The sequence below is a fragment of the Dasypus novemcinctus genome, chromosome 8 (genome assembly GCF_030445035.2).
Source record: "Dasypus novemcinctus isolate mDasNov1 chromosome 8, mDasNov1.1.hap2, whole genome shotgun sequence".
Classification (NCBI taxonomy): domain Eukaryota; kingdom Metazoa; phylum Chordata; class Mammalia; order Cingulata; family Dasypodidae; genus Dasypus; species Dasypus novemcinctus.
Genome location: NC_080680.1, coordinates 123,101,486 through 123,125,651, shown reverse-complemented (window position 1 = coordinate 123,125,651; position 24,166 = coordinate 123,101,486). Strand labels below are relative to the sequence as shown.

Sequence of the window (24,166 nt, the reverse complement as noted above, 5' to 3'; positions counted from 1 at the left end):
ATGGCTGCCGACGTCTGCGAGGGTTCAGGCTTCCTGGGTTCCTCTCTTCCAGGGTCTTGCTTCTCTTTCCTCTGTGAGCTTACTTCCTGGACCTCCAGCCTAAGGCTTCAGCATCAAACTCCAACATCAAAACTCCATCATCAAAAACCCTAAACTCTGTCCTTTGCCATGCCTTTTATCTGTTAGTTTCCATGCACCAAATGGCGGGGACTCAGTGCCCTACTGGCACAAGAGGTTTGCATAATGACTTAATCAAGCAAACCTCTGAATCCAATATAATCTCATATGCCCAGAGGAAAAGACCAGTTTACAAACATTATCTAGTATTTCTTTTTGGAATTCATCAATAATATCAAACTGCTGCACTTGTGTGAAGACATCACAATCGAGTCTTACTGTTGATGAACAGTTGGGTTGTTTCCAGCTTTGGGCAATTGTAAGTAATGGTGCTGTGAACATTCCTGTATCTAGCTCTTGGTGCACATGGGCTAACATATTTCTGCTGAGTAGATCCCTAGAAAGAAATTGGCAAATTGTTTTCCAGAATGATTGTATCAGTTTACAGTCGATTATCAGCATTTGAGCATTCCATTGCTCCAAACCCCCACCATCACTTTGTATTGTCTTTTTTAAAAACCCATTTTGGGATGTGGGGAGTATTATTACAGTGTAGTTTTGAATTTATATTTTCCTGATGACTGATGAGGTGAACATGTTTTCAAATGTTGAGAGGCCATTTAGAAATCCTTTTTGTGAAGTGCCTATTCAGATCACCTGTACATTTCTCTTTTAGGTTCTCTTTGTTTATAGTATTTTTTTGTATGATCTCTTCACATATTCTGGATCCAAATCCCTTGACAATTGTGTATGGCAGTTATCTTCCACTCTCTAGCTTGCGTTTTTATTCTCAATATTGTCTTTTGTTGAACAGTTTTAATATAGCCTATTTTATGCTTTGTGCTTAGTAAGAAATTTTTCTCCAGCCTAAAATTATCTTGAAGTTTTATTCTTTTGCCTTTCACATTTAGATCTAGGATTGACTTGTGTACACAGTCTGTGGTAGATATCAAGTTTCTTTCTTCCCCCATGCAGGTATCTACTTGTTGAAAATACTGCCTTTTGTCCCATGCTCTATCATGCAACTTCACCATAAATCATGTATGCATATATCTAGGTCTTTTTCTAGACATTAGACTCTATTCAGTTCCATTAATGTATTTGTCTGTAGTTACTCTAATCTTAAAATAAGTCTTGAGGGAAGCGGACTTGGCCCAATGGATAGGGTGTCTGCCTACCAAATGGGAGGTCCAGGGTTCAAACCCCGGGCCTCCTTGACCCATGTGGAGCTGGCCCATGTGCAGTGCTGATGTGTGCAAGGAGTGCCGTGTCACACAGGAGTGTCCCTGTGTAGGGGAGCCCCACATGCAAGGAGTGTGCCCTGTAAGGAGAGCTGCCCAGTGCGAAAGAAAGTACAGCCTGCCCAAGAACGGCACCGCACACATGGAGAGCTGACACAGCAAGATGATGCAACAAAAAGAAACACAGATTCCCGGTGCTGCTGACAAGGATGGAAGTGGTCACAGAAGAACACACAGTGAATGGAACAGAGAGCAGATAACTGGGGGGGGGGGTGGGGGGGGAGGGGAGAGAAATAAATTAAAAAAATAAATCTTTAACAAAATAAGGGAAGCGGACTTGGCCCAGTGGTTAGGGCATCCGTCTACCACATGGGAGGTCCGTGGTTCAAACCCCAGGCCTCCTTGACCCGTGTGGAGCTGGCCCATGTGCAGTGCTGATGCACTCAAGGAGTGCCCTGCCATGCAGGGGTGTCCCCCACGTAGGGGAGTCCCACGTGCAAGGAGTGTGCCCCGTAAGGAGAGCCGCCCAGTGCGAAAGAAAGTGCAGCCTGCCCAGGAATGGCGCTGCACACACGGAGAGCTGACACAAGATGACACAACGAAAAGAAACACAGATTCCCGTGCCGCTGACAACAACAGAAGCGGACAAAGAAGAACACACAGCAAATAGACACAGAGAACAGACAACTGGGGTGGTGGGGGAGGGGAGAGAAATAAAATAAATCTTTAAAAAAAATAAAAATAAGTCTTGGTATCTGATAAAGTGTCCTTCCATTTTGTTGTTCCTTTTTTTATATTCTTTTATTAGAAAAGTTGTGAACTTACAAAACAATCATGCATAATGTGCATAATTCCCATATAACACCCCTCCACCAACACCTTGTTGTGGAACATTTGTTACAGATTATGAGAGAACATCATCAGACTGTTACTGCTAGCTTTGGTCAATAGCATACATTTGGTATGTTTTTTCCATACTCCCCTCTTATTAATATATTATTAAGACAGTACCAGTGACAGACTTGGCCCAGTGGTTAGGGCGTCTGTCTACCACATGGGAGGTCCATGGTTCAAACCCCGGGCTTCCTTGACCCGTGTGGAGCTGGCCCATGCATAGTGCTGATGTGTGCAAGGAGTGCCCTGCCACACAGGGGTGTCCCCCGCATAGGGGAGCCCCACATGCAAGGAGTATGCCCTGTAAGGAGAGCCGCCCAGCGCGAAAGAAAGTTCAGCCTGCCCAAGAACAGCACCGCACACATGGAGAGCTGACACAGCAAGATGATGCAACAAAAAGAAACAGATTCCCGGTGCTGCTGATAAGGGTAGAAGTGGTCACAGAAGAACAAACAGCGAATGGAACAGAGAGCAGATAACTGGGGGTGGGGGAGAAGGGAGAGAAATAAATGAAAAAAATAAATCTTTAAAAAAATAAGGGAAGTGGACTTGACTCAGTGGTTAGGGTATCCGTCTATCACATGGGAGGTCTGTGGTTCAAACCCCGGGCCTCCTTGACCTGTGTGGAGCTGGCCCACACGCAGTGCTGATGCACGCAAGGAGTGCCGTGCCACGCAGGGGTGTCCCCCACGTAGGGGAGCCCCACGCACAAGGAGTGTGCCCCGTAAGTAGAGCTGTCCAGTGCGAAAGAAAGTGCAGCCTGCCCAGGAATGGTGCCGCACACACGGAGAAGTGACACAAGATGACGCAACAAAAAAGAAAGAAACACAGATTCCCGTGCCACTGACAACAACAGAAGTGGACAAAGAAGACGCAGCAAATAGACACAGAGAACAGACAACTGGGGTGGAGGGGAAGGGGAGAGAAATAAATAAATCTTTAACAAAAACAACAGTACCTCCTTTCATATTGATGCAGTGTCAGCAATATTGCTGTTAACTATAGTTCATAGGTTACGTTAATTGTATTTTTCCCACACGTCTCCATATTCTTACCAGCTTGTAATAGTGATGTACATTTTGTTCTAGTTCATAGAAGAACATTCTTGTATTTATACTATTAACCACAGTCCTCATCCACCTCCATTCACTGTTAGTCCCTAGACTATTCTATTGCTTTCTTTCAACTGACATTTATATCCCTGTACTACCCCTTTCAGCCACAATTCCATTTATAAACCAGCTGTGTTCATTATGCTCACTATAGTATGTTACCATCAACTCTATCCATTTCCACACTTTGACAGTCAAGCTAATTAAAAATCCTACACACATTAAGCATCAGTGCCCCTTCTCAGCCCTCATCCTATCTCCTAGTAACCTATACTCTATGTTTTAACCCTATGTGTTTATTCTTTGTATTTAGTTCATATTAGTGAGGCCATATAACATTTGTCCTTTTGTGTCTGGCTTATTTCACTTAGTATAATGTCTTCAAGGTTCCTCCATGGTATCGTATGTGTCCCAATTTCATTTCTTCTTACAGCAGCAGAGTATTCCATTGTATGTATATACCACATTTTCTTTATTCTTCACAAGTTGATGGACACTTGGGTTGTGTCCACTTTTTGGCAATTGTGAATAATGCCACTATGAACATTGGTGTGCAAATGTCTGTTTGTGTCCCTGCTTTCAGTTTTTCTGGATATATTCCTCGTAGAGGGATTGCCAGATCATACAGCATTTCTATATTTAGCTTCCTGAGGAACCACCAAACTGTCTTTCACAGAGCCTGCACCATTCTACATTCCCACCAACAGTGAGGGAGTGTTCCTGTTTCTCCACATCTTCTCCAGAACCTACTGCTTTTCTTTTTTCTTTTTAATAATGGCCATTCTATGATGTATGAGATGATATCTCATAGTTTTGATTTGCGTTTCCCTAATAGATAGTGATGTTGAACATTTTTTCATGTGCTTTTTCACCATTTGTATTTCCTCTTTGGAGAAAAACTCTTTTGGCCATTTTTAAATTGGATTGTTTGCTCTTTTATTGTTGAGGCGTATGATTTTGTTACATAGAATAGAAATCAAACCCTTACTGGAAATTTATTCTCCCATTGCTTGGGCTGCCTTTTCACCTTCTTGACACAGTCCTTTGAATCACCAAAGTGTTTAAGTTTGAGGAGGTCCCATTTATCCATTTTTTCTTTTGTTGCTCATGTTTTCAGTGTAAGGTTTAAGAATCCACCACCTACTACCAAGTCTTGAAGATGTTTGCCTGTATTTCTTCTAGTTTTACAGTTCTAGCTTTTATATTTAGGTCTTTGATCCATTTTGAGTTAATTTTTGAATATGGTGTGAGATAGGGGTCTTTTTTCTTTCTTTTGGATATGGGTATCTTGTCCTCCCAACTCCATTTATTGAATAGACTGTTCTGTTCCAGCTAGGTGGACTTGACAGCCTTGTCAAAATCACGTGACCATAGATGTGAGGGTCTGTTGTTTTTTTTAAAGAAGATACTGAGGATTGAACCCGGGACCTTGTACGTGGGAAGCTGGCCCTTAATCACCTGAGCTACAGCCACTCCCCTAGGGTCTGTGTTTTAATCATCACTTTGGTTCCATTGGTCTGTATGTCTATCTTATGCCAGTACCATGCTGTTTTTTTAACCACTGAAACTAGGTAATATGATTTGAAGTACAGAAGTGAGAGTCTCCCAAACTTTTTTCTTCCTTTTTAAGATGTTTCTGGCTATTCAGGGCCCCTTTCTCTTCCAAATAAATTTGATAATTGGGTTTTCCATTTCTTTACAAAAAGGCTGTGGGAATTTATATCAGGATTGCATTGAATTTGTATTTGGGTAGAATCGAAACTTAATGATGTTCCCATCCATGAACACAGAATGTTATTCCATTTATTTAGGTTTTCTTTTATTTCTTTTAGCAATGCATTGTAGTTTTCTGAATACAAGTGCTTTATGTCCTTGGTTAAGTTTTTCTCTAAATATTTGATTCTTTTTGTCGCTATTGTAAATGGAATTTTTTCCTGACTTCCTCCTCAGATTGCTCATTTCTAATGTGTAGAAGAAACACTACTGACTTTCACATTTTAGTCTTGTTCCTGCCACTCTGCTGAACTCGTTTATTAGCTCCAGTAGCTTAGTTGTAGATTTTTTGAGACTTTCTAAGAATGTGATCATATCTGCGAATAGTGAAAATTTTACTTCTTCCTTTCCAATTTGGATGCCTTTTATTTATTTTTCTTGACTGATTGCTTTAGCTAGAACCTCTAGCACTAAACTGAACAACAGTAGTGACAGTGGGCATCCTTGTCTTGTTCCCAGTCTCAGTGGGGAAGCTTTCAGTCTTCCACCATTGAGTACAGTGTTAGCTGTGGGTTTCTCATATATGCCTTTTATCATGTTGAGAGAGTTTCCTTCAATTCCTATCTTTTGGAGTGTTTTTATCAAGAAATGTTGCTGCATGTTGTTCAATGCCTTTTCTACATCAATCAAGATGATCATGTGATTTTTCTTCTTTGATTTATTAATGTGTATTGCACTGATTGATTTTCCTATGTTGAACCTCCCTTCCATGTCTGGTATAAAACCAGCTCGATCAGAGGAATAATTCTTTTAATGTGTTGGATTTGATTAGCGAGTGTTTTGTTAAGGATTTTTGCATCCATATTCATTAGGGAAATGAGTCTTTATCTTTCTTTATTTGTAATATCTGTATCTGGCCTTGGTATTAGGGTGATACTGCCTACATAAAATGAATTTGGTAGCATTCCTTCTTGTTCAATTTTTTGGAAGAGTTTGAGTAAGATTGGTATTATCTTTGAATGCTTGGTAGAATTCATCTGTGAAACCACCTGGTCCTGGGCTTTTCATTTTGGGGAGTTGTTTGATGACTGTTTCAGTCTCTTTATTTGTGAATGGATTGTTGAGGTCTTCTGTTTCTACTAGGGTTAGTGTAGATTATTTGCATGTTCCTAGGAATTTATCCATTTCATCTACATTGTTCAGTTTGTTGGCATACAATTGTTCATAGTATCCTCTTATATTTCTGTTGGTAGTAATGTTCCCATTTTCATTTCTGATTTTATTTATATGCATCTTCTTTCCTTTTTTGTCAGTCTAGCTAAGGGTTTGTCAATTTTGTTAATCTTCTCGAAGAAGCAGCTTTTGGTTTTGTTAATTCTATTGGTTTTTTTTGTCCTCAATTTCATTTATTTCTGCTCTGATCTTTGTTATTTCATTGCTTCTTTTTTTTTTTTTTTTTTTTGAGAATAGTTTGCTGTTCTTTTTCTGATTCTTCTAGCTGCATAGTTAGGTTATTGATTTTAGCTTTTCTTTTTAATGTAAATATTGAGGGCTATGAATTCCCCTCTCAGCACTGCCTTTGCTCCATCCCATAGGTTCTAATGTGTTGTGTTCTTGTTTTCATTTGTCTTGAGATATTTGTTGATTTTTCTCCAAGTTTCTTCTTTGACCCACTGATTATTTAACTGTGTTGTTTAATCTCCATGTATTTGTGAATTTTCTCATTTTCTGCTTTTACTGATTTCCAACTTTATTCCACTATTGTCAGAGAAAGTGCTTTGTATAATTTTGATCTTATTAAATTTTTTTGAAATCTGTTTTGTGACCCAGCATTTGGTCTGTCTTGGAGAAAGATCCATGAGCACTTGAGGAAAATGTATATCCTGCTGTTTTGGGGTGCAATGTTCTGTATATGTTAGGTTTAGTTTGTTTATCATATTATTCAAGCTCTATGTTTCTTTATTGATCCTCTACCCAGATGATTGATCCAATGATGAGAGTAGTGTATTGAAGTCACCAACTATTATTGCAGAGACATCTGTTTCTCCCTTCAATTTTTCCATTGTTTGCCTCACATAATTTGGGACATATTGGTTAGGTGCATATACATCTATGATTGTTACTTTCAATCTTTTACTTTCAGTCTATTTGTATCCTTGCATCTAAGGTGAGTCTCTTGTAGACAGCATATAGCTGGCTCATATTTTCTTACCCATTCCTGCAGTCCGTGTCTTTTGACTGGGGAGTTCAGTCCATTCACATTTAATGTAAATGCATTTCTTACTTAACTAATTTTTATCTTTGTGTTTTTTGTCTTGTTTTCACCACTTTTTACCCTTTTCTAGACTCTCTTCCAAACCTGACTCTCCTGATTTTTCTTTTCAGACTGTAGTATTCCCTTTAATATTGCCTGCAAAGCCAGTTTCTTGGTTGCAGACTCAGTTTCTTTTTAGCTGTGAATATTTCAAACTTGCTCCCTTTTTTAAAAAACTGGGTATAAGATCTTGGCTGGCAGTTTTTCTCTTTCTGCATTTTTAAAATACATATTTTTATTAGAGAGGTTGTGAATTTACAAAACAATCATGAATATGTGTGGATTTCCCATACAGCACCCCTCCACCAACATACTATGTTGCCGTGATACATTTGTTACAGATTATGAGATATCATCATCAAACTACTACCACTGACTGTGGTCTACAGCACACACTTAGTATATTCTTTCCACCCCACTCCCCATTAGTAACACAATACATTGTTGACATTGATGCAAAAATATTACAATATTGCTATTAACTATAGTCCATAGGTTACATTAATTGTATTTTCCCATGACTCTCCACATTCCCACCACCTTGCGATAGTGATGTACGTCTGTTCCAGTTCACAGAAGGACACACCTGCACTTGTGCGACTAACCACAATTCTCATGCACCTCTGGGTACACTGTGTTATTCAGCCCCTAGATCATTCTCTAGCTTTCTTTCACTTGACATTTACTTCCCTAGACTACCCTTTTCAGCCACAATCCCGGTTATAGACCAGCTGTGTTAGTTCTACTCACTATATGTTACCATCAACTTTATCCATTTCCACACATTTACAGTCAAGCTAATTAAAAATTCCACATACATTAAGCATCAGTACACCTTCTCAGCCCTCCTCTTACCTCCTAATAACATTTACTCTAGGTTTTAACTCCATGCATTTATTCTTTGCATTTATTCCATATTGGTGAGACCATATAATGTTTGTCCATGCAATATTATGCAATAAGTGTCTTACTTATTTCACTTTTTTTAACTTTATTTTTTTTGTCTTTATTCAATTTTTTAATATTACATTAAAAAAATAGGAGGTCCCCATATACTCCCCACCCCCCTTACCCCACTACTCCCCCCATAGCAACATTCTCCTCCATCATCATGAGACATTCATTGCATTTGGTGAATACATCTCTGAGCATCACTGCACCTCATGGTCAGTGGTCCACATCGTAGCCCACACTCTCCCATGTTCCATCCAGTGGGCCACGGGAGGACCTACAATGTCCGGTAATTGTTCCTGCAGCACCACTCCAAGTCCCCAAAACGCCTCCGTATCTCATCTCTTCCTCCCATTCCCCACACCCAGCAGCCACTATGGCCATTTTCTCCACACCAATGCCACATTTTCTTCGATTACTAATCACAATAGTTCATGAATAGAATATCAGTAAGTCCACTCTAATCCATATTCTATTCCTCCATCCTGTGGACCTTGGACTGCTTGTGTCCACTCCACATCTATGACAAGAGGGAGCTTAGATTGCACATGGATGCTGGATGCAGTCCTCCTGCTTTCACTTGTAGGCACTCTTGGCTCCATGGTGTGGTGGTTGACCTTCTTCAACTCCATGTTAGCTGAGTGGGGTAAGTCCAGTAGGAGCTGAAGTCTGTTGAGGCTCAGGGTCTGGCTATCATATGGTCAGTCCAGAGATTCAGATCCCCTGGGTATATATTAAACCCCAGCACCAACTACAATTCTGGTAAAGTAACAGGAAAGGCTTGTGAAAAGAGATCACATCTGAATCCAGCTTGACTTATTTCATTTAACATAATATCTTCAAGGTTCATTCATGTTGTCATATGTGTCCCAGTTTCATTTCTTCTTACAGCAGCATAGTATTCCATCATACATATATGCTACATTTCGTTTATCTCTTCATCAATTGATGGACACTTGGGTTGTTTCCATCTTTGGGCAATTGTGAATAATGCTGCTATGAACAAAGGTGTGCAAATGTCTGTTCGCATCACAGTTTTCAGTTCTTCTGGTTATATTTCTAGTAGAGAAATTGGTGGATCATATGGCAGTTCTATATTTAGCTTCTGAACAACCACCAAACTGTCTTCCACAGAGGCTGCACCATTTTACCATCCCACCAACAGTGAAGGAGTGTTCCTATTTCTCCACATCCTCTCCAGCATGTATTATTTTCTGTTTTTTAAAAAATATGGAGTGTTTCACGTATTTTTGTGTCATCCTTGTGCAGGGACCATGCTAATCTTCTCTGTATAGTTCCAATTTTAGTGTCCATGCTGCTGAAGCAAGCACTTCACCACTGCCGTCTTGCCTCCTTGGTTTCTGGTGAGAAATCAGCACTTAATCTTATTGGGCATCCCTTGTTTCTGATGCATTGCTTTTCTCTTGCTGCTTTTATGATTCTCTTGTTATCTTTGGCGTTTGACATTCTGATTAGTATGTGCCTTCAGAGTAGGTCTATTCAGATTTATTTAGATGGGAGTACTTGTGTTTCTTGGACACACATCTATTCCTTCAATAAGGTTGGGAAATTTTCTTCCATTATTTCCTCAAATATTCCTTCTGCCCCATTTCCCCTCTCTTCTCTTTCTAGAATGCCCAGACACACATGTTTGCATGTCTTTTGCCATCATTTATTTCCCAGAGACCCTGTTCAATTTTTCCCATTGTTTTCTTCATCTGTTCTTTTGTATATTTCTTTTTGGAGGCCATGTCTTCAAGCTTACTAATCCTTTCTTCTGCCTCTTCAAATCTGTTATACACCTCCACTGTATTTGTGTGTGTGGGTGTATCAACATTGTTACCTACTTTATTTTTTTTTTAGCAAATTTTTTGTCTTTTTTTTTTTTTAAGAAAAATAGATCACACAAAACGTGTATTTTTAATTTCATTTATTGTGCCTATCTTTCCCATTAGATCTGCTCTTTTCCCCTTGGTCCATTTTAAAATTGAGTTGTTTGTTTTTGTTGTTGACTTGTAGGAGTTCTTTTTATATTCTGGATAATAAACCCTTATCAGATATATGGTTTCCAAATATTTTAGCCATTCTGTAGGTTTTTTTTACTTTCTTGCCCTTTAATTCATGTATGCTCTACATTTTCATTAAGTCCCACTTATCTTTTTTTTTTTTTTTGTAGTTTCTTGAGTTTTTTATGTAAAACTAGATATCTCTTGCCTTCTATAGCTCCTAAAGATATTTTCCCAGGTTTTCTGGTAAGAGTTTCATAGTATTAAGCTCTTATATTTAGGTTGTTAATCCATTTTTAATTAATTTTTGTACAGGGTGAGAGTTAGGGGTCCACATTCATTCTTTTGCAGGTGGATTTCCAGTTGTCCCAGCACAATTGTGAAGAGACCATTATTTCCCCATAAATCAGCTGGGCATAGAAGTGTGAATTTATCTCTAGACTCTTCACTTGTTGTCCATTGGTCTTATATCTGCCCATAAGCCAGTAGTGCACTGTTTTAAGTACTGTAGCTTTGTAGTAAGTTTTGAAATCTGGAAGTGTGAGTCTTCTTTAAGTGTGTTTTTCTTTTTTAAGATTGTTTTCTTACTCAGGGCCCTTGTGATTCCATATGAATTTTGGATCAGTCCCTTGTGATTCCATATGAATTTCCATTTTTGCATAAAAGGTTGCTGGACTTTGATGGGGATTCCATGTAATTTTAGATCACTTTAGGTAGCATAGACCTTTTAATAAGATTGTCTTCCAGTCAATGAACATACATGTCATTCCATTCATTTAGGTCTTCTTTAATTTCTTTCAGCAATGTTTTGCAGTTTTCACTGTATAAGTCTTTTACCTCATTGATCAAATTTATTAGTAGGTACTTTATTATTTTAGATACTATTGTAAATGGAATTGTTTTCTAGATTTCCTTTTCAGATCATTCATTAATGGTGTTTAGAAACCCAACGGACTTCTATGTGTTTGCTTGTACCCTGCAATTTTGCTGAATTTATTCATTTCACTAGCTTTCTTGTAGATTCTTTGGGATTTTCTTTATGTTGGATCATGTCATCTGTGAATAGGGATAATTTTACTTCTTTTCCAAATTGGATGCTATTTTTTCCCTTGACTTATTGCTCTAGCTAGAACTTCCAGTGTAAGGTTGAATAACAGTGGTGACAGCAGGCATCCTTGTGTTGTTGCTGATTTTAGGGGGAAGGCTTTCCGTCTTTAACCACTGAGTGTGATATTTGTTGTGTGTTTTTCATAAATGTCTTTTACCATGTTGAGAAAGTTCCCATCTATTCCTAGTTTTCTGAGTGTTTTTATCATGAAGGATGTTGGATTTTGTCAAATACCTTTTTTTGCATCATTTGAGATGACCATGTTTTTTTCCACTTCGTTCTATAATTGTGGTATATTACATTGATTGATTTTCTTATACTGAACCATCATTGTGTTCTTGGAATAAATCCCATTTGATCATGGTGTATAATCATTTTAATGTAATTTGGATTCAGTTCGCCATGTTTTGTTTTTGATTTTTGCATCTGTACTCACAAGGGATACTGGTCTGCAGTTTTCTTTTCTTGTGCTCTCTTCTTCTGACTTTGGTATCAGAGTAATGCTGGCCTCATAGAATGAGTTAGGAAATAATCCCTTCCCTTCTATTATTAGAAAGAGTTTGGGAAGGATTGGTGGTAAGTCTTCTTTAAATGTTTGGTAGTATTCGGCAGTGAAATCACCTGGTTCTGTGCTTTTCTTTGTTGGGCAGCTTTAAATGACTGTTTTAGTCTCTTGTTAGAGGTCTGTTGAGATCTTCTATTTATTTTTGTGTCAGTTCAGGTAATTTGTATGTTTCTAAGAATTTATCCATTGCATCTAGGTTTTTCTAATTTGTTGTTATATAATCGTTCATAGTACCTTCTTATAATCCTTTCTATTTCTATATGGTTGGTAAGAATGTCTCCACTTTCATTCCCTGTTTTAGCTATTTTTGTTTTCTCTATCTCTTTGTCAGTCTGGCTAAAGCTTTGTCAATTTTATTAATTAAAATAAGAAAAACCAAAAGTTTGCTTTTGTTTATTCTATTGTTTTTTATTTTTTTAGATCCTCTCCTTCATTTATCTTGGCTTTAAACTTTACTATTTCTTTCCTTCTAGTAATTTTGGATGTATTCTGCTCTTCTTGTTCTAGTTTCTTTAGGTATGAAATCAGATTACTGATTTGTGATCTGTCTTTTTTTAATGTAGGCATTGAGAGCTACAAATTCCCCTCTGAGCCTTGCCTCTACTGCATCCTTTAAGTCTTGGTATGCTGTGCTTTTGTTTTCATCTGTCTCAAGATGTTTCCTAATTACCATTGTGATTTCTTCTTTGACCCATTGGTTGTTTAATAGTGTATTGTTTAATTTCCAAATACTTGTACAATTTATAGTTTTTCTTCTGTTATTGATTTTTAGCGTCATTTGTTTATGGTCTGGGAAGATACTTTATATGATTTCAATATTTTTTAACTTACTAAGATTTGATTTGTGGACTAGCGTATGGTCTATCCTGGGAAATGTTCCATGTGCACTTGAGAACAGAGTTGTATTCTGTTGTTGAATAGTGTTCTATATATTTCCATTAGGTCTAATTGGTTACTAGTGTAGTTCAAATCCTTTATTTCCTTATTGATCTTCAGTGATCTTTATTTTCTTATTGATCTTCAGTGATTCCAAGCGTGATGTATTCAAGTCTCCAACTATTATTGTGAAACTATTTCTACCTTCAATTCTGTCTCTTTTTGCTTCATGTATTTTGGGGCTCTTGTGAGGTGCATATATGTTTATAATTGTTATATCTTCTGGCTGGAATTGAACCTTTTATCAATATATAATACCCTTCTTTGTCTCTTGTAATCTTTTTCAATTTAAAATCTATATTGTCTGAGAATAATATAGCCACTCCAGCTCTCTTTTGATTACTGTTTGCATGTAACCCTTTTGCCTTCAACCTCTTTGTGTCTTTGTACTTGATGTGAGTCTCCTTAGGCAGCATATAGATGGAGCATTTTCTTTCATCCAGTTTGCCAGTCTCTGCCTTCTAATGAGGAGGTTTAATCTATTGACATTTGAGGTTGAAACTGAGAAGGATTTATTTCTGTCATTTAGTATGTCTTGTGTATTATCTGTTCCTCAGTTACTTTGTTACTAACTTTGTTTTTGTAGTCTACCATTTTGCTTCCTTCTTTCCTTTTTTCTCTATTTTTTAGTTTTTTCTTAGTGGTTAGCTTGTAATTATGATTAAGACCTTAAATTAATAACAAGCTAGTTCGACTAGTATCAACCTGGTTTCCATCATATGTAAGTCCTGTCTAGTCCTGTCTCTCTCTCTCTCTTCCTCTCCCTTTATGTTGTTATGGTCTCAGGTTACCTCTTTCTACATTTCTTGCATAGTAATGTAGATTTTAAATGTGATTTTACACATTTTCCTGATAAGTCGTTTGGAGGAAAAAACAGTTACAAACCAAAGTACAATAATATAGAATTTCATATTTACCTGTGTAGCTACCTTAACCAATATTCTTTATTCTTCCGATGGCTTTGAGTTACCGTCTAGTGTCCTTTTATTTCACCCTAAAAGCTTCCTTTTGTATTTCTGGTAGGGCAAGTCTTCTGATAATGAACTCTTTTTAAAAATGTTTTATTTTTAAGTATCTTAATTTCGTCTTCATTTTTGAAAAGTAATTTTGTCAGATATCAGATACAGAATTCTTGATTGGCAGTGATTTTCTTTAAGAACTATAAATATGTCATCCCACTGTCTCCTGGTCTCCATAGTTTTGGATGCAAAATCCACTGTGAATCTTACTGAGGGTCCCTTGTATGTGACAAGTTGCTTTTCCCTTGTAGCTTTCAAAATCCTCTGTCTTTTGGATTTTGATGATCTTGCTACAATGTGTCTTCATGTGAGCCTCTTTGAGGTCCTACTTGGAGTTTGTTGAAATTCCTGGATGTGTATATTCATGTCTTCCATCAGATTTGAGATGTTTTTGGCCATTATTTCTTCAATACTTTTTCAGCCTGTTTCTCTCTTGTCCTTCTGGGACTCCACAGATAGATACGTTGGTACACTTGATGGTGTTCCACAGGCCTCTTGGCCTCTGTTTTTTTTTTTCCTCATTATTTTTCCTTCTGCTCTTCACATTGGATACTTTCAGTTGTCTTATCTTCAAGTTCCCTCATCCTTCCTTCTGCCTGTTCAGTTTCTTCTGTTGAATCCATCTAGTGAGTTTTTCATTTCAGTTAGTGTACTTTGCAGCTCCAAAATTTGTTTGGCTTCTTTTTATAATTTCTGTCTCTTTATTTTGTTCAGATAATGATCTTCCAATTTCCTTTAGTTCTCTGTGTGTGGATTCCTTTAGTTCATTGAACGTATTTCAGATGATTGATTTAAAGTCTTTGACTGGTAGTTTCCATCTGTGAGTTTCCTCAGGGATACTTTCTGGCAAATTATTATTTTTTCTATGTGTGGGTCATACTTTCCTGATTATTTGTGTGTTTTTATAATATTTGTCATTGTTGATGATAAAGGCTGAAGCTTTCAATTGGTGACTTTTCTAAAGTACTTTTACTCCCAAATGGGGAATGGAAAAGAGAGAGAGAGAGAGAGACAGAGGCTGTGAAATGTCCAAATCAAAACACCGTCAGAGATGCTCTTCCAAAGTCAGCACCTGGTGATGCTGGGGCCCTGCACATGGTAAGGATGGCGGCTGGTCTTTGCTGAGCTCCCTGCCTCCCCTCCTGAATTTACTCTCTCTCAGAGCTCAGGTCTGGCAACCAGGCATAGGACTCAGATCTTTCTGGGCTTTCTCTGTAAGTTTCTGCTGCTCCGCTTTCTTCCGGAGTCTAACTGTGAGCGATCAGGCATGTGGCTCATCTCTTCAGCCGGTGAGCTGCTCCATGGGCCCAGCCTCTTGAGGGCTTCCTACTTAAGCTTTGGCTGCCAACGATCCTCAAGTCCTCTCTCAAGTGGTGGCTTCCTTTCTCTGTGTCTCTCAGTGTCTCCATTTACATAAAGCTCCAGTAAGAGGGTGGAGACCCAGCCTGAGTCTCACCTCACTGTTGTAGTCCAGTCAAAAGAGCCCCACACCCACAGGAATGGACTGGCTCAGGAACATAATCGTTTTCTTTTTGGGGTCCATAGAAGAACTTCAAACTGTCCCAGGTGCTGCTTCTTTAAGACTCCTCTGCCACTTTCACCTGAGGGGGTTGGAACAAAGGCTTCCCCATCTGAAGAAGCTGATCAAAAGCAGTGATCAGATCTGACTACACGCCCCAGGATTTCAGAGCACTGGGTCGTAGCCCACCCTGGCACTAGCAAGCTGCACCAGGCGCCCAGGCTTGCATCACCATTGCTGCCTGCCATGTGGTTGGGGGATGGTGAGTGGTAGCCACTGCTCAGAGGGTAAATTCACCAATGTTTACTGCAGTTTATCAGCCTCTTCCTTCAGCCCTGGATGCTGCACAATGTTGTTCTAGACTCTATAGTTCCAAAGTAGTTGATTCAGACCGTTCCTGCCAGTTCAATAGTGGTTTTGGTGGTGAGATGGATTCCTAGAACTTCCTATTCCAACATTTTGGCCATTTTCTTACAAAACACACTGAGCCATTATCACACGTAATCAAATGAACAATAATTGCTTGGTATCATTGAATATACAGTTCTTATTTAGATTCTCCCAATTTCTCAAAAAATGCCTTTTGGTGATTGGCTAGTTCAAGATGGAATCCCAACAAGGTCCACCCATTTGGTTATTGTATCTTGTTTCTTAAGTCTCTTTTAACTAAAGCAGCCTCCCTGCTTTTATTTTTTTCCTTTTATTATGCTCTTATCTTGTTGAAAAAAATAGGGTCAGATCAGTTGTATTGTAGAGTGGTTCACATTTGAAATTCTCTGATTCTTTTTGGTGTCTTTTACCTTGTGCTTTTCTCCCTCATATGTTTTTTTAAATGGAACTTAGATCTCAGGACTTGCTTATAGTCAGATGGACGTTTTTGGCAGCAACAAGTCATGGGTGGGGCTTTGTATTTCAGAGGGCATCCTACTCGGAGCACAGCGCCAGTCTGCTTTGAGTGATGTTGAGTTGATCAGTGGTTTCACTGAGTAGCACCTCCATTTCACAGTTGCCCACCAGCCTTCTGGCTGACGTTTTTAGGAGCCATTGGTAATCACTGCCTAGAGCCATGATTTCAAATGGAGTTGCCAAATGGGATTTTTCTAATTCTTTCATTTCTTCCACCTTTATTAGATGGAATCCTTATGTGAAGAAGAAAATTCCATCACTACCTGGGACAATTTGGTGTCTTTGAAATTTAGAGCCCATGTAGGAGAGGCATGACAAACTCTCTTTTTCTCTTTATTTGCCTATTTTAACGTAAAAGATGCTACTTTAGCTTCCTCCCATTGTTCTTTTGACTTTTTCTGTTTTTAATATTGTAAACTCATGGGTTTTAATATGATCAACATGTTTCTCAGCCCAGTCACTTTCTTTTTTTAAATGTTTAAATTGGCTCATCTTTGGCCAGTGGGAGCCCCTTCATGTTGGCTTCTGTGTCTTTGACCTTGGCATAAAGGCTTTGATACCGTTCTTGATTTCTTGTCTCAAGCTCATCTTATACATTTCCTGCCATACTTCAAAAAAACCCTGGTCCTTTTAGTAGGGAACGGTATTCAGAGACCCCCAATCTGGATGCTAGGGGTGCTCGTTTTGTGGTTGTCATTGCCTCTTGACCACGCTATCCAACAGAAAGATAATGCAGGCCAGGTAGGTCATTTAGGATTTCCTAGGAGCCATATTAAAGAAAGAAAATCAAGTGAAGTTAGTAATATACTTCATTTAACCAAATACCGTTCAACTATTATCATTTCAACATATCATTAATATAAAAATTAATTTATTGAGCTGTTTTAAAATTCTTTCTTCATACCAAGTCTTTTATAATGATAATTTTATGCTGATCTATTTTATGTGACCTTAAAATCCGGTGTATATTTTACACTTACAGCACATCTTGGTATAGAATGGTCACATTTCAAAGGCCCAATTGCAACATGTAATTTCCATATTGGAAAACAGAGCTCTAGACCTTTTCCATTAGTAGAGGAAGGAAATGCATATTTCTTTAAAAACTTTTTATTTTGAAATACTTTCAAATTTACAGCACAGTTACAAAAATAATACAAATCCCGTTCCAAGGATTCCAACATAACCTTATCCTAACAGATAGCTAGATCCACAAATTTTAACATTTTGCTACAGGAAGTTCATAATTTTAAGAAATAAATCTTGAGTTCATGTTGATATTTCAAGTTCAAACGTAATGTTAGAGGATTTGTTCTTCGTTGATATTATATTTTCATTTCTCCTTACACTGAAAATCTTGGTTTCCAACAATATTTTAAAAAATTACTAGGGAAGTGGATTTGGCCCAATGGATAGGGTGTCCGCCTACCACATGGGAGGTCCGCGGTTCAAACCCCGGGCCTCCTTGACCCATGTGGAGCTGGCCCATGCGCAGTACTGATGCGCAAGGAATGCCCTGCCATGTGGGGGTGTCCCCCACATAGGGGAGCCCCTCGTGCAAGGAGTGTGCCCCATAAGGAGAGCCGCCCAGCGTGAAAAAAACGTGCAGCCTGCCCAGGAATGGTGCCGCACACATGGAGAGCTGACACAACAGATGACCCAACAAAAAGAAGCACAGATTCCCATGCCGCTGACAAGAATACAAGTGGGCACAGAAGAACACACAGTGAATGTACACAGAGAGCAGACAACTGGGGGGTGGGGGGGCAGGGAGGAGCAGGGAAGGCAAGAGAAATAAATTTTTTTAAAAAATTACTTGTTTATCTTATCCTGAAATATATTTAAAAGTTTCAAAACAATAATTCAGTGTTACCCCTCATAACGTTTTGCTGAATGATGTTCAGGATTTCTTTGCAACTCTATTTATTTATACAATATATTTCACCAAAGAAGTAGAGCCAAACATGCTACCCTTTAAGGTAATTTAAGATAATCTCTTACCTGTTTCAATCACCCACTTGATAGTTAGCCTAATTAATTTCAGTTTTACTTTGTTAGAGATTCTCCTTTTTCTTTTTAATTTGGTGGGTTATTTGGTAGACCAGGTCCTTCTGGGTCCTTCTGGGCATAGGTAGCTTATTTGGGGATGAGGTCCTTGGTGGTTGAGATTGGGAACCACGTGATGGGTGACATTTGGTTGTTTTAAGCATCTCCTAATTCCTGGATTCCTTCAGAAGGCAAAGGGATCTCCAGGAGGGTTTTAGAGCAGAAGGTACCATAGGGATGACATGAGTCAGAGTTCTACGATGAAGAGAACACTAGACCTGGGGCCAGAGGTCCTAGGTTCAAGTCTTGGGCATCTCCACCTAAAAGTTGTGCGACCTGGGCTGAATCATTAGCACTTTGATAGGCAGTTCCTGGATTGCTGGACTTCTGAGCTGGGGTGTCCCTTGTGGATGCACAATAGCAAGGGCTCCTTGGTACCATGTGAGGTGGTAGCCCGGATGTCTGGACTAGTGCAGCAGTAAGGCTGCCTTTCATGAGAAACAGAGACATCAGGCTTTCAGACCATCGAGGCTAAATGCTGATATTCAGGTTGGGGTTATAGTCCTGCCTATGGTATAGGGTGGGAAAGCACTTCTGGGACTGTAAAGAGCTGCCAGAGGAAAGGGGCTCTTGTCATCGGGCCCACTCTCCTGGCAGACCTTCCGCTCACTGCATTTACCGTCCCCTGAGCCCGGCCTGTTGTGTGTAAATCTGGACCTTTCTGTCTTCATCAGCTTCAGAACAGGGGGCTGAAAGGATACTGCCTCGACTACAACCCTTCCAGTGAAAACGAGGTGGTGGGCCATCAGGTGCTCCTGTACCCCTGCCACGGGATGGGCCAGAACCAGGTGGGTGTCCGCCACCAGAACCCGAGGCGCCGGGCGGGGAGAGGCTGGGGAGGGGCGGGGAGAGGCGGGGAGAGGCGGGGAGAGGCTGGGGAGAGGCGGGGAGAGGCTGGGGAGGGGCGGGGAGAGGCTGGGGAGGGGCGGGGAGAGGCGGGGAGAGGCGCGAGAGCCCCGGGCCACAGGGGGCCCTGAGGAGGAGGGCGGGGCGCCAGCTATGTGTTTTCATTAACTCTTGGATATTGTTTTTTTCCCATGACAAAAGTAATGGATGCTCAGAACAGAGCACGGGGGACATGTAAAAGGTGGAAGCGCAGGGCGAGTGGCGGGACCCAGAGCCCCCACGTAAAATTAAGACGGTTTCCTCCCCGTCCTGCTTTATGCACAGCCCTTTATCCCATCAGTTTTCCTCCCCATCCTGCTTTATGCACAGCCCTTTATCCCATCAGTTTAACGTTATCATAATGATTACCTGGTTTATATCCCATTATTTCCATTTATTCCATCATAAATACTTCTATTATTAGCAGACCCATGAAACCGTTACTCCTAATAGCTTCTTGATAGTCCACCGTGGGGGTATACTGCAGGTTTAGTTAACTGATCCCCCACCCCTAATTTTTTGGCAAATATAAATAATCTAGCCACTCACTTCTTTGGTCAGAAAAAAAAAATAAAGGAGAAAAAGAGATACCCCTTGTTTTATGATTTCCTTAGAGTGGGTTCTGAAGTGGGACTGACGACGGGTTTTTGGTGGACGCTCGTAGGGAGTTTGCCTTGGTTGGCGGCCCAGGCACGTGTCTCTAAGTGCTGCGGGCAGGGCAGGGCAGCGGTGGTCCAAGAGGGCCCGAGGACCGACAGGCCCCCGGGCCAGGGAAGCAGATGGACCCACCAGGCTGGGGCCCCGGCAGGCAGAGCTGTCGAGGGAAGTGTTTGTTTTGGACCCTGGAGGCGTCACTGCCTGGAGAGGCATCGCACCCCTGCGGGGGAAGGGGCTGGCGTTCCACAGCTTTCCAATCCGGGTTTGCCCCAGCTCCGTGTGGATACCAAGCCTCCTTGTTACCAGGAAGCCTTCGTGATCCGGAGCCTGCATTGTCAGTTATCCGGGTTTTCAGTGCCCTCTGGAACAGCGTTCCTCAGAAGTGAGCTGCCGACTGGCACGTCAGCCGGCGGCTGGAGGCGCCGATTCCCAGACCCCCAGCCTATGAGTCTGAGCCTTTGCTTTAAGCAGCCTGCCTGGAGATTGGTTTCCCTTATGAACAGCCACCTGTGTCAGAATCTTCTGGAAGCAGGGGGTGGGGCAGGGTGACTGGTTAAAAATGCAGCTCTTTGGACCTCATCTCAGGATTACCACCCTGGGCTGGGGCCAGGAGTCAGTATTTTGTTCTTTCTGATAAAAATTTCTCCCAGATTAGAACACATATATTTATATATCATAAACTTGCCATTTTAAGCATTTTTAAGTGTTCAGTCCAGTTCAGTGTTCAGGCATCAGTTACATTTACAGTGGACCATCACCACTGTCTGGTACCTGAACTTTTTCATCACCCCAAAAAAAGCCCTGTCCCCCCTTCAGCACCAGCTCCCCCCACCCCTGCCCTGGTAACCTCTCAGCTCTGAACTTGCCTGTCCTAGGCGGTTCCTTAAAGCGGAATCATGCATCTGTCCTTTCTGTCTGGCTCTGTCACTCAGCCTGGCGGCCTTAGGTCCACGCTGGCTGTGCCTCGTGTCAAAACCGCCGGCTCCTGTTGCTGTGTGGCTCTGCCACGCCTTGTCTGCCCCACCATGCCTTGTCCACCCTCCGTCCACCCAGCAGGATTTGCACCTGGCTCCGTAGTGGATCCTAGGTGCTCTAGAGGAGGCAAACCACTGGCCTGGGAGAACCGGCCTCCCCGTTAGCACTGGGGGCCTGCCTGTGCGTGGCACTTGACAGTGTGCCAGGTGCTGTCACGTCCCCAATCTCTGGGATGCGGGGAGGAGAAGGATCAAGGCCGCTGAGAGCCCCCAAGTGCTGGTGCTGGGTGGCCCGTTGCCTGCCCCTCTGTTCCTTGTGGCGTGGGCTCAGGCTCAGTGGCTCGGCCCAGCCTGGGCCAGCGGGGGCCACGGGCACAAGGGCAGGGCGCTGCCTGGGCACCTGCTTAGCGCGGCCCGAGAGAGGGACACTAAGAGGCCGTTCTGTCCCACAGGCCGGTTCAAGGGTGAGAGGAGAGGGCTTGACCCAGGTCCTTGTCCAGGGGTCTTTTGACGCCAGTGCCCCATACAGAAGTGCCCCTCTTTTCTCTGGGGAAGCACAGGGGAAAAGAACCCCGGCCTTGCAGGAAAAGAGTGGCTTTTCCACTGGTGGAGGCAGGGGAGGCCTGTTCCCAGGGCCATGGGAGAGGAGGGGGCCTCGGCGTGGGGGGCAAGGGCGTAGGGGCGGGTCCCAGGCTTTGCAGGGTGGGCTCTGCTTCTTGTTGAGGGGTCTCCCCCAACTCCTCTCCGTGTCGGCTGCTTCCTTTTCAGTTTTTCGAGTACACGTCGCAGAACGAAATCCGCTATAACACGCGCCAGCCGGAGGCCTGCGTTGCCGCGGGCCCGGAGGCCGACATCCTCACCATGGAGCTCTGCGAGGAGGACGGGGTCCCCGAGGGCCAGCGGTTCCTCCTGCAGGCGGTGAGTGGCCGCGTCGTGCCTTCCGCCGCCTGGACGGGGAGTGGACAGAGGCAGGCTGTGCGCTGCCCCCCGCTCGGTCCGGAGCAGGCCGCCCTGGCGCTGGAACGTCCCGGCCAGCGGGGCGGGGGTCCAGCCACCCATCTGCAGGCCCGCGCGCTGCCCTCTTCTCCTCACCGGGAGCTCACCCGCTCACCCGTTTCCTCACACCTGGAGCTCGGCGGGTTGGTTTGTGGTGGGGAGAGGAGCTCGCGCACACGCACTTGCAGGACGAAATGGGGTGGAAACTTGGGCAGGAGCGGGTGGGAGGCCGGGTAGACCTGGAGCCGTCACGCAGCGTCGGCCGCCTCGCTCCTCACCCGGCACGGGGGCCAGCGGCGCCTCTCCCTCTGGGGAAGCCTGGGTGTTGGCTGGAAATATCCTTAGCGGCCTGCAGCACATCACCGAGAAAACATCCGCCTGGGCCTGGCGCCCTGAAGAGTCACGGTGGGTTCAGAACCGCGGGTCAGGCCTGAAGGCGCCGCACCCCACCGGGGCTCGGGAATGGCCCTTCTCCCCCGACTCACCGGAAAGTGCAGAGGAGATAAACCCCAGGACATATACAATAAAATAAAGAAGGTTTTCTTCTGTCGCCCTGGCGGCTTTCGTTCCCAGCCTGGCCCCAGGGATGGAAAGCTCTAGACGGCTGGCAAGTGGGCTGAATTCTAAGTAGGATTAGAGGTGGATGTCCATCATCCTCTAGGAAAATGTTTCGATTAGCAGTGAAATTTTCAGGCAGCCCCGAAAATGCAGGCGCCTGCTGGTGTCTCTTCAGTATAATACGATAAAAGGGAGAATCCTGCAGGCCCCCAAGTCTGCAATCCTCCCTAACGCCCTTCCGCTGCTGCTTGTCATCGAAGCTTGGTCTCTTTCCGTCCTAGCGATAGTCTCTGCCCTCTGCCTCTCTCTCTTGTGAGCTGTGAGCTGCTGTAAGCTATTGTAAGCTGCCAGCCTCCAAGAAATAGTTACGCGAGACGAAAACAGTAACATTGGTTTGAGATATCTTTATATTTTTATCTTAAGTTCCAGTGACCATTTAAAGAAAAAATAAGTTTGTTCATAAGGGTGGGAGAAGGGCTGTTTTATCTGATTTACATTTAAGGCCCTCCAAAGGCAACTTGCCAGCACTTTGAAGGATTTCCAGGGTTCATGTCATAGAGAAGCAGTCCACCTCCTTTTATATCCAAGGCTTCTCATGCCTTGGAACAGGAGCGCGCCTGGGTCGTCCTGTTGCTATTCAGCTACGAACAAATTCCCCTGCGAGGGGGAGGGGAGACGAAGCCTGCACAGGCTGGAAGCAAGACGAGAAGGGGAAGGCATTCCAGAGGACCACAGGCTTGGGGGCTTGGGAATGGGGGCTGTCTGCACAGCCCACCTCCTGCTTTGACACCCTCTCCCCTCCCTCACCTGGCAGGTAAGGCACTCGAGCCCGGTGGCCAAAGGACTCACCTGGTCTCTGGCAGAGCTGGGACTGTAGCATTTTCCTGACCCTCAACTTAAGTGCGTAAGAGCAGGAGATTGCCAGGGGTGGAATTAGTTGAGTTTTGAGAAGTGAAAGAGATGAAGAAGGGAAAACAAAGCAAAGGGGCAGAGACGTGGGGTCCCCGGAGCAGCCAGCAGGGGGCGGCGTCGGCCCTGGCACTGGCGTGCGTGCCACGCTCCCAGGAGTGGCAGGTGGCCGCATCCGCACTGGCACCTCGCTACCCCGGGGACAGTCCCAAACTGCGTTTTCGCGCTGCATACAGTCACCCCTCGATAAATAGTTCCAAATCTTAGAAATCACACCCTCAGCCCTAAGGAATACGTTTTAAGGAAAAAGATACTTTTCTGAAGCCTCCCTTGAGGTTCTCGTGCAAATCCAGCATCTGTCCTCTTTCGCAGGAGGGCGTGTTACTTCACGTGCAGTCGGGGAAGTGCGTCCAGGGGGAGAGGAAGGCCTTCAGCGACACGTTCGTGCCGCTCCTACGAGACTGCACCAAGTTGGAGCATCAGCAGTGGTTCTTCAAGGAGCACATGTCCTAGTGCCACACTCCGTGTCCTAGCGCCACGCTCCATGTCCTGGCGCCATGCTCCGTGTCCTGGCGCCACACTGCGTGTCCTGGCGCAACGCTCCTTGTCCTGGCGCCATGCTCCGTGTCCTGGCACCACGCTCCAGGGAGCCCCTCGGAGGAGACCGTGGTCCCCGCGTC

At 42.9% G+C, this 24,166-nt stretch overlaps 1 protein-coding gene and 1 non-coding gene across 2 annotated transcripts in view; one reads left to right on the top strand and one right to left on the bottom strand.

Annotated features, from left to right (window-relative positions):
* The window catches only part of GALNT12 (polypeptide N-acetylgalactosaminyltransferase 12), a 59,706-nt gene extending 35,540 nt beyond the window's left edge, over positions 1-24,166 (top strand). The window contains exons 8-10 of the mRNA XM_058302621.1: positions 19,182-19,295; positions 21,792-21,941; positions 23,859-24,166. Coding sequence (XP_058158604.1) covers positions 19,182-19,295; positions 21,792-21,941; positions 23,859-23,999 — 405 coding nt within the window. The 3' untranslated portion in view covers positions 24,000-24,166. The remainder of the gene's footprint in view (positions 1-19,181; positions 19,296-21,791; positions 21,942-23,858) is intronic.
* On the bottom strand, positions 9,567-9,673 carry LOC111764149 (U6 spliceosomal RNA). Its single transcript, XR_002796839.1, has one exon. It is a non-coding gene; the product is annotated as a U6 spliceosomal RNA (small nuclear RNA).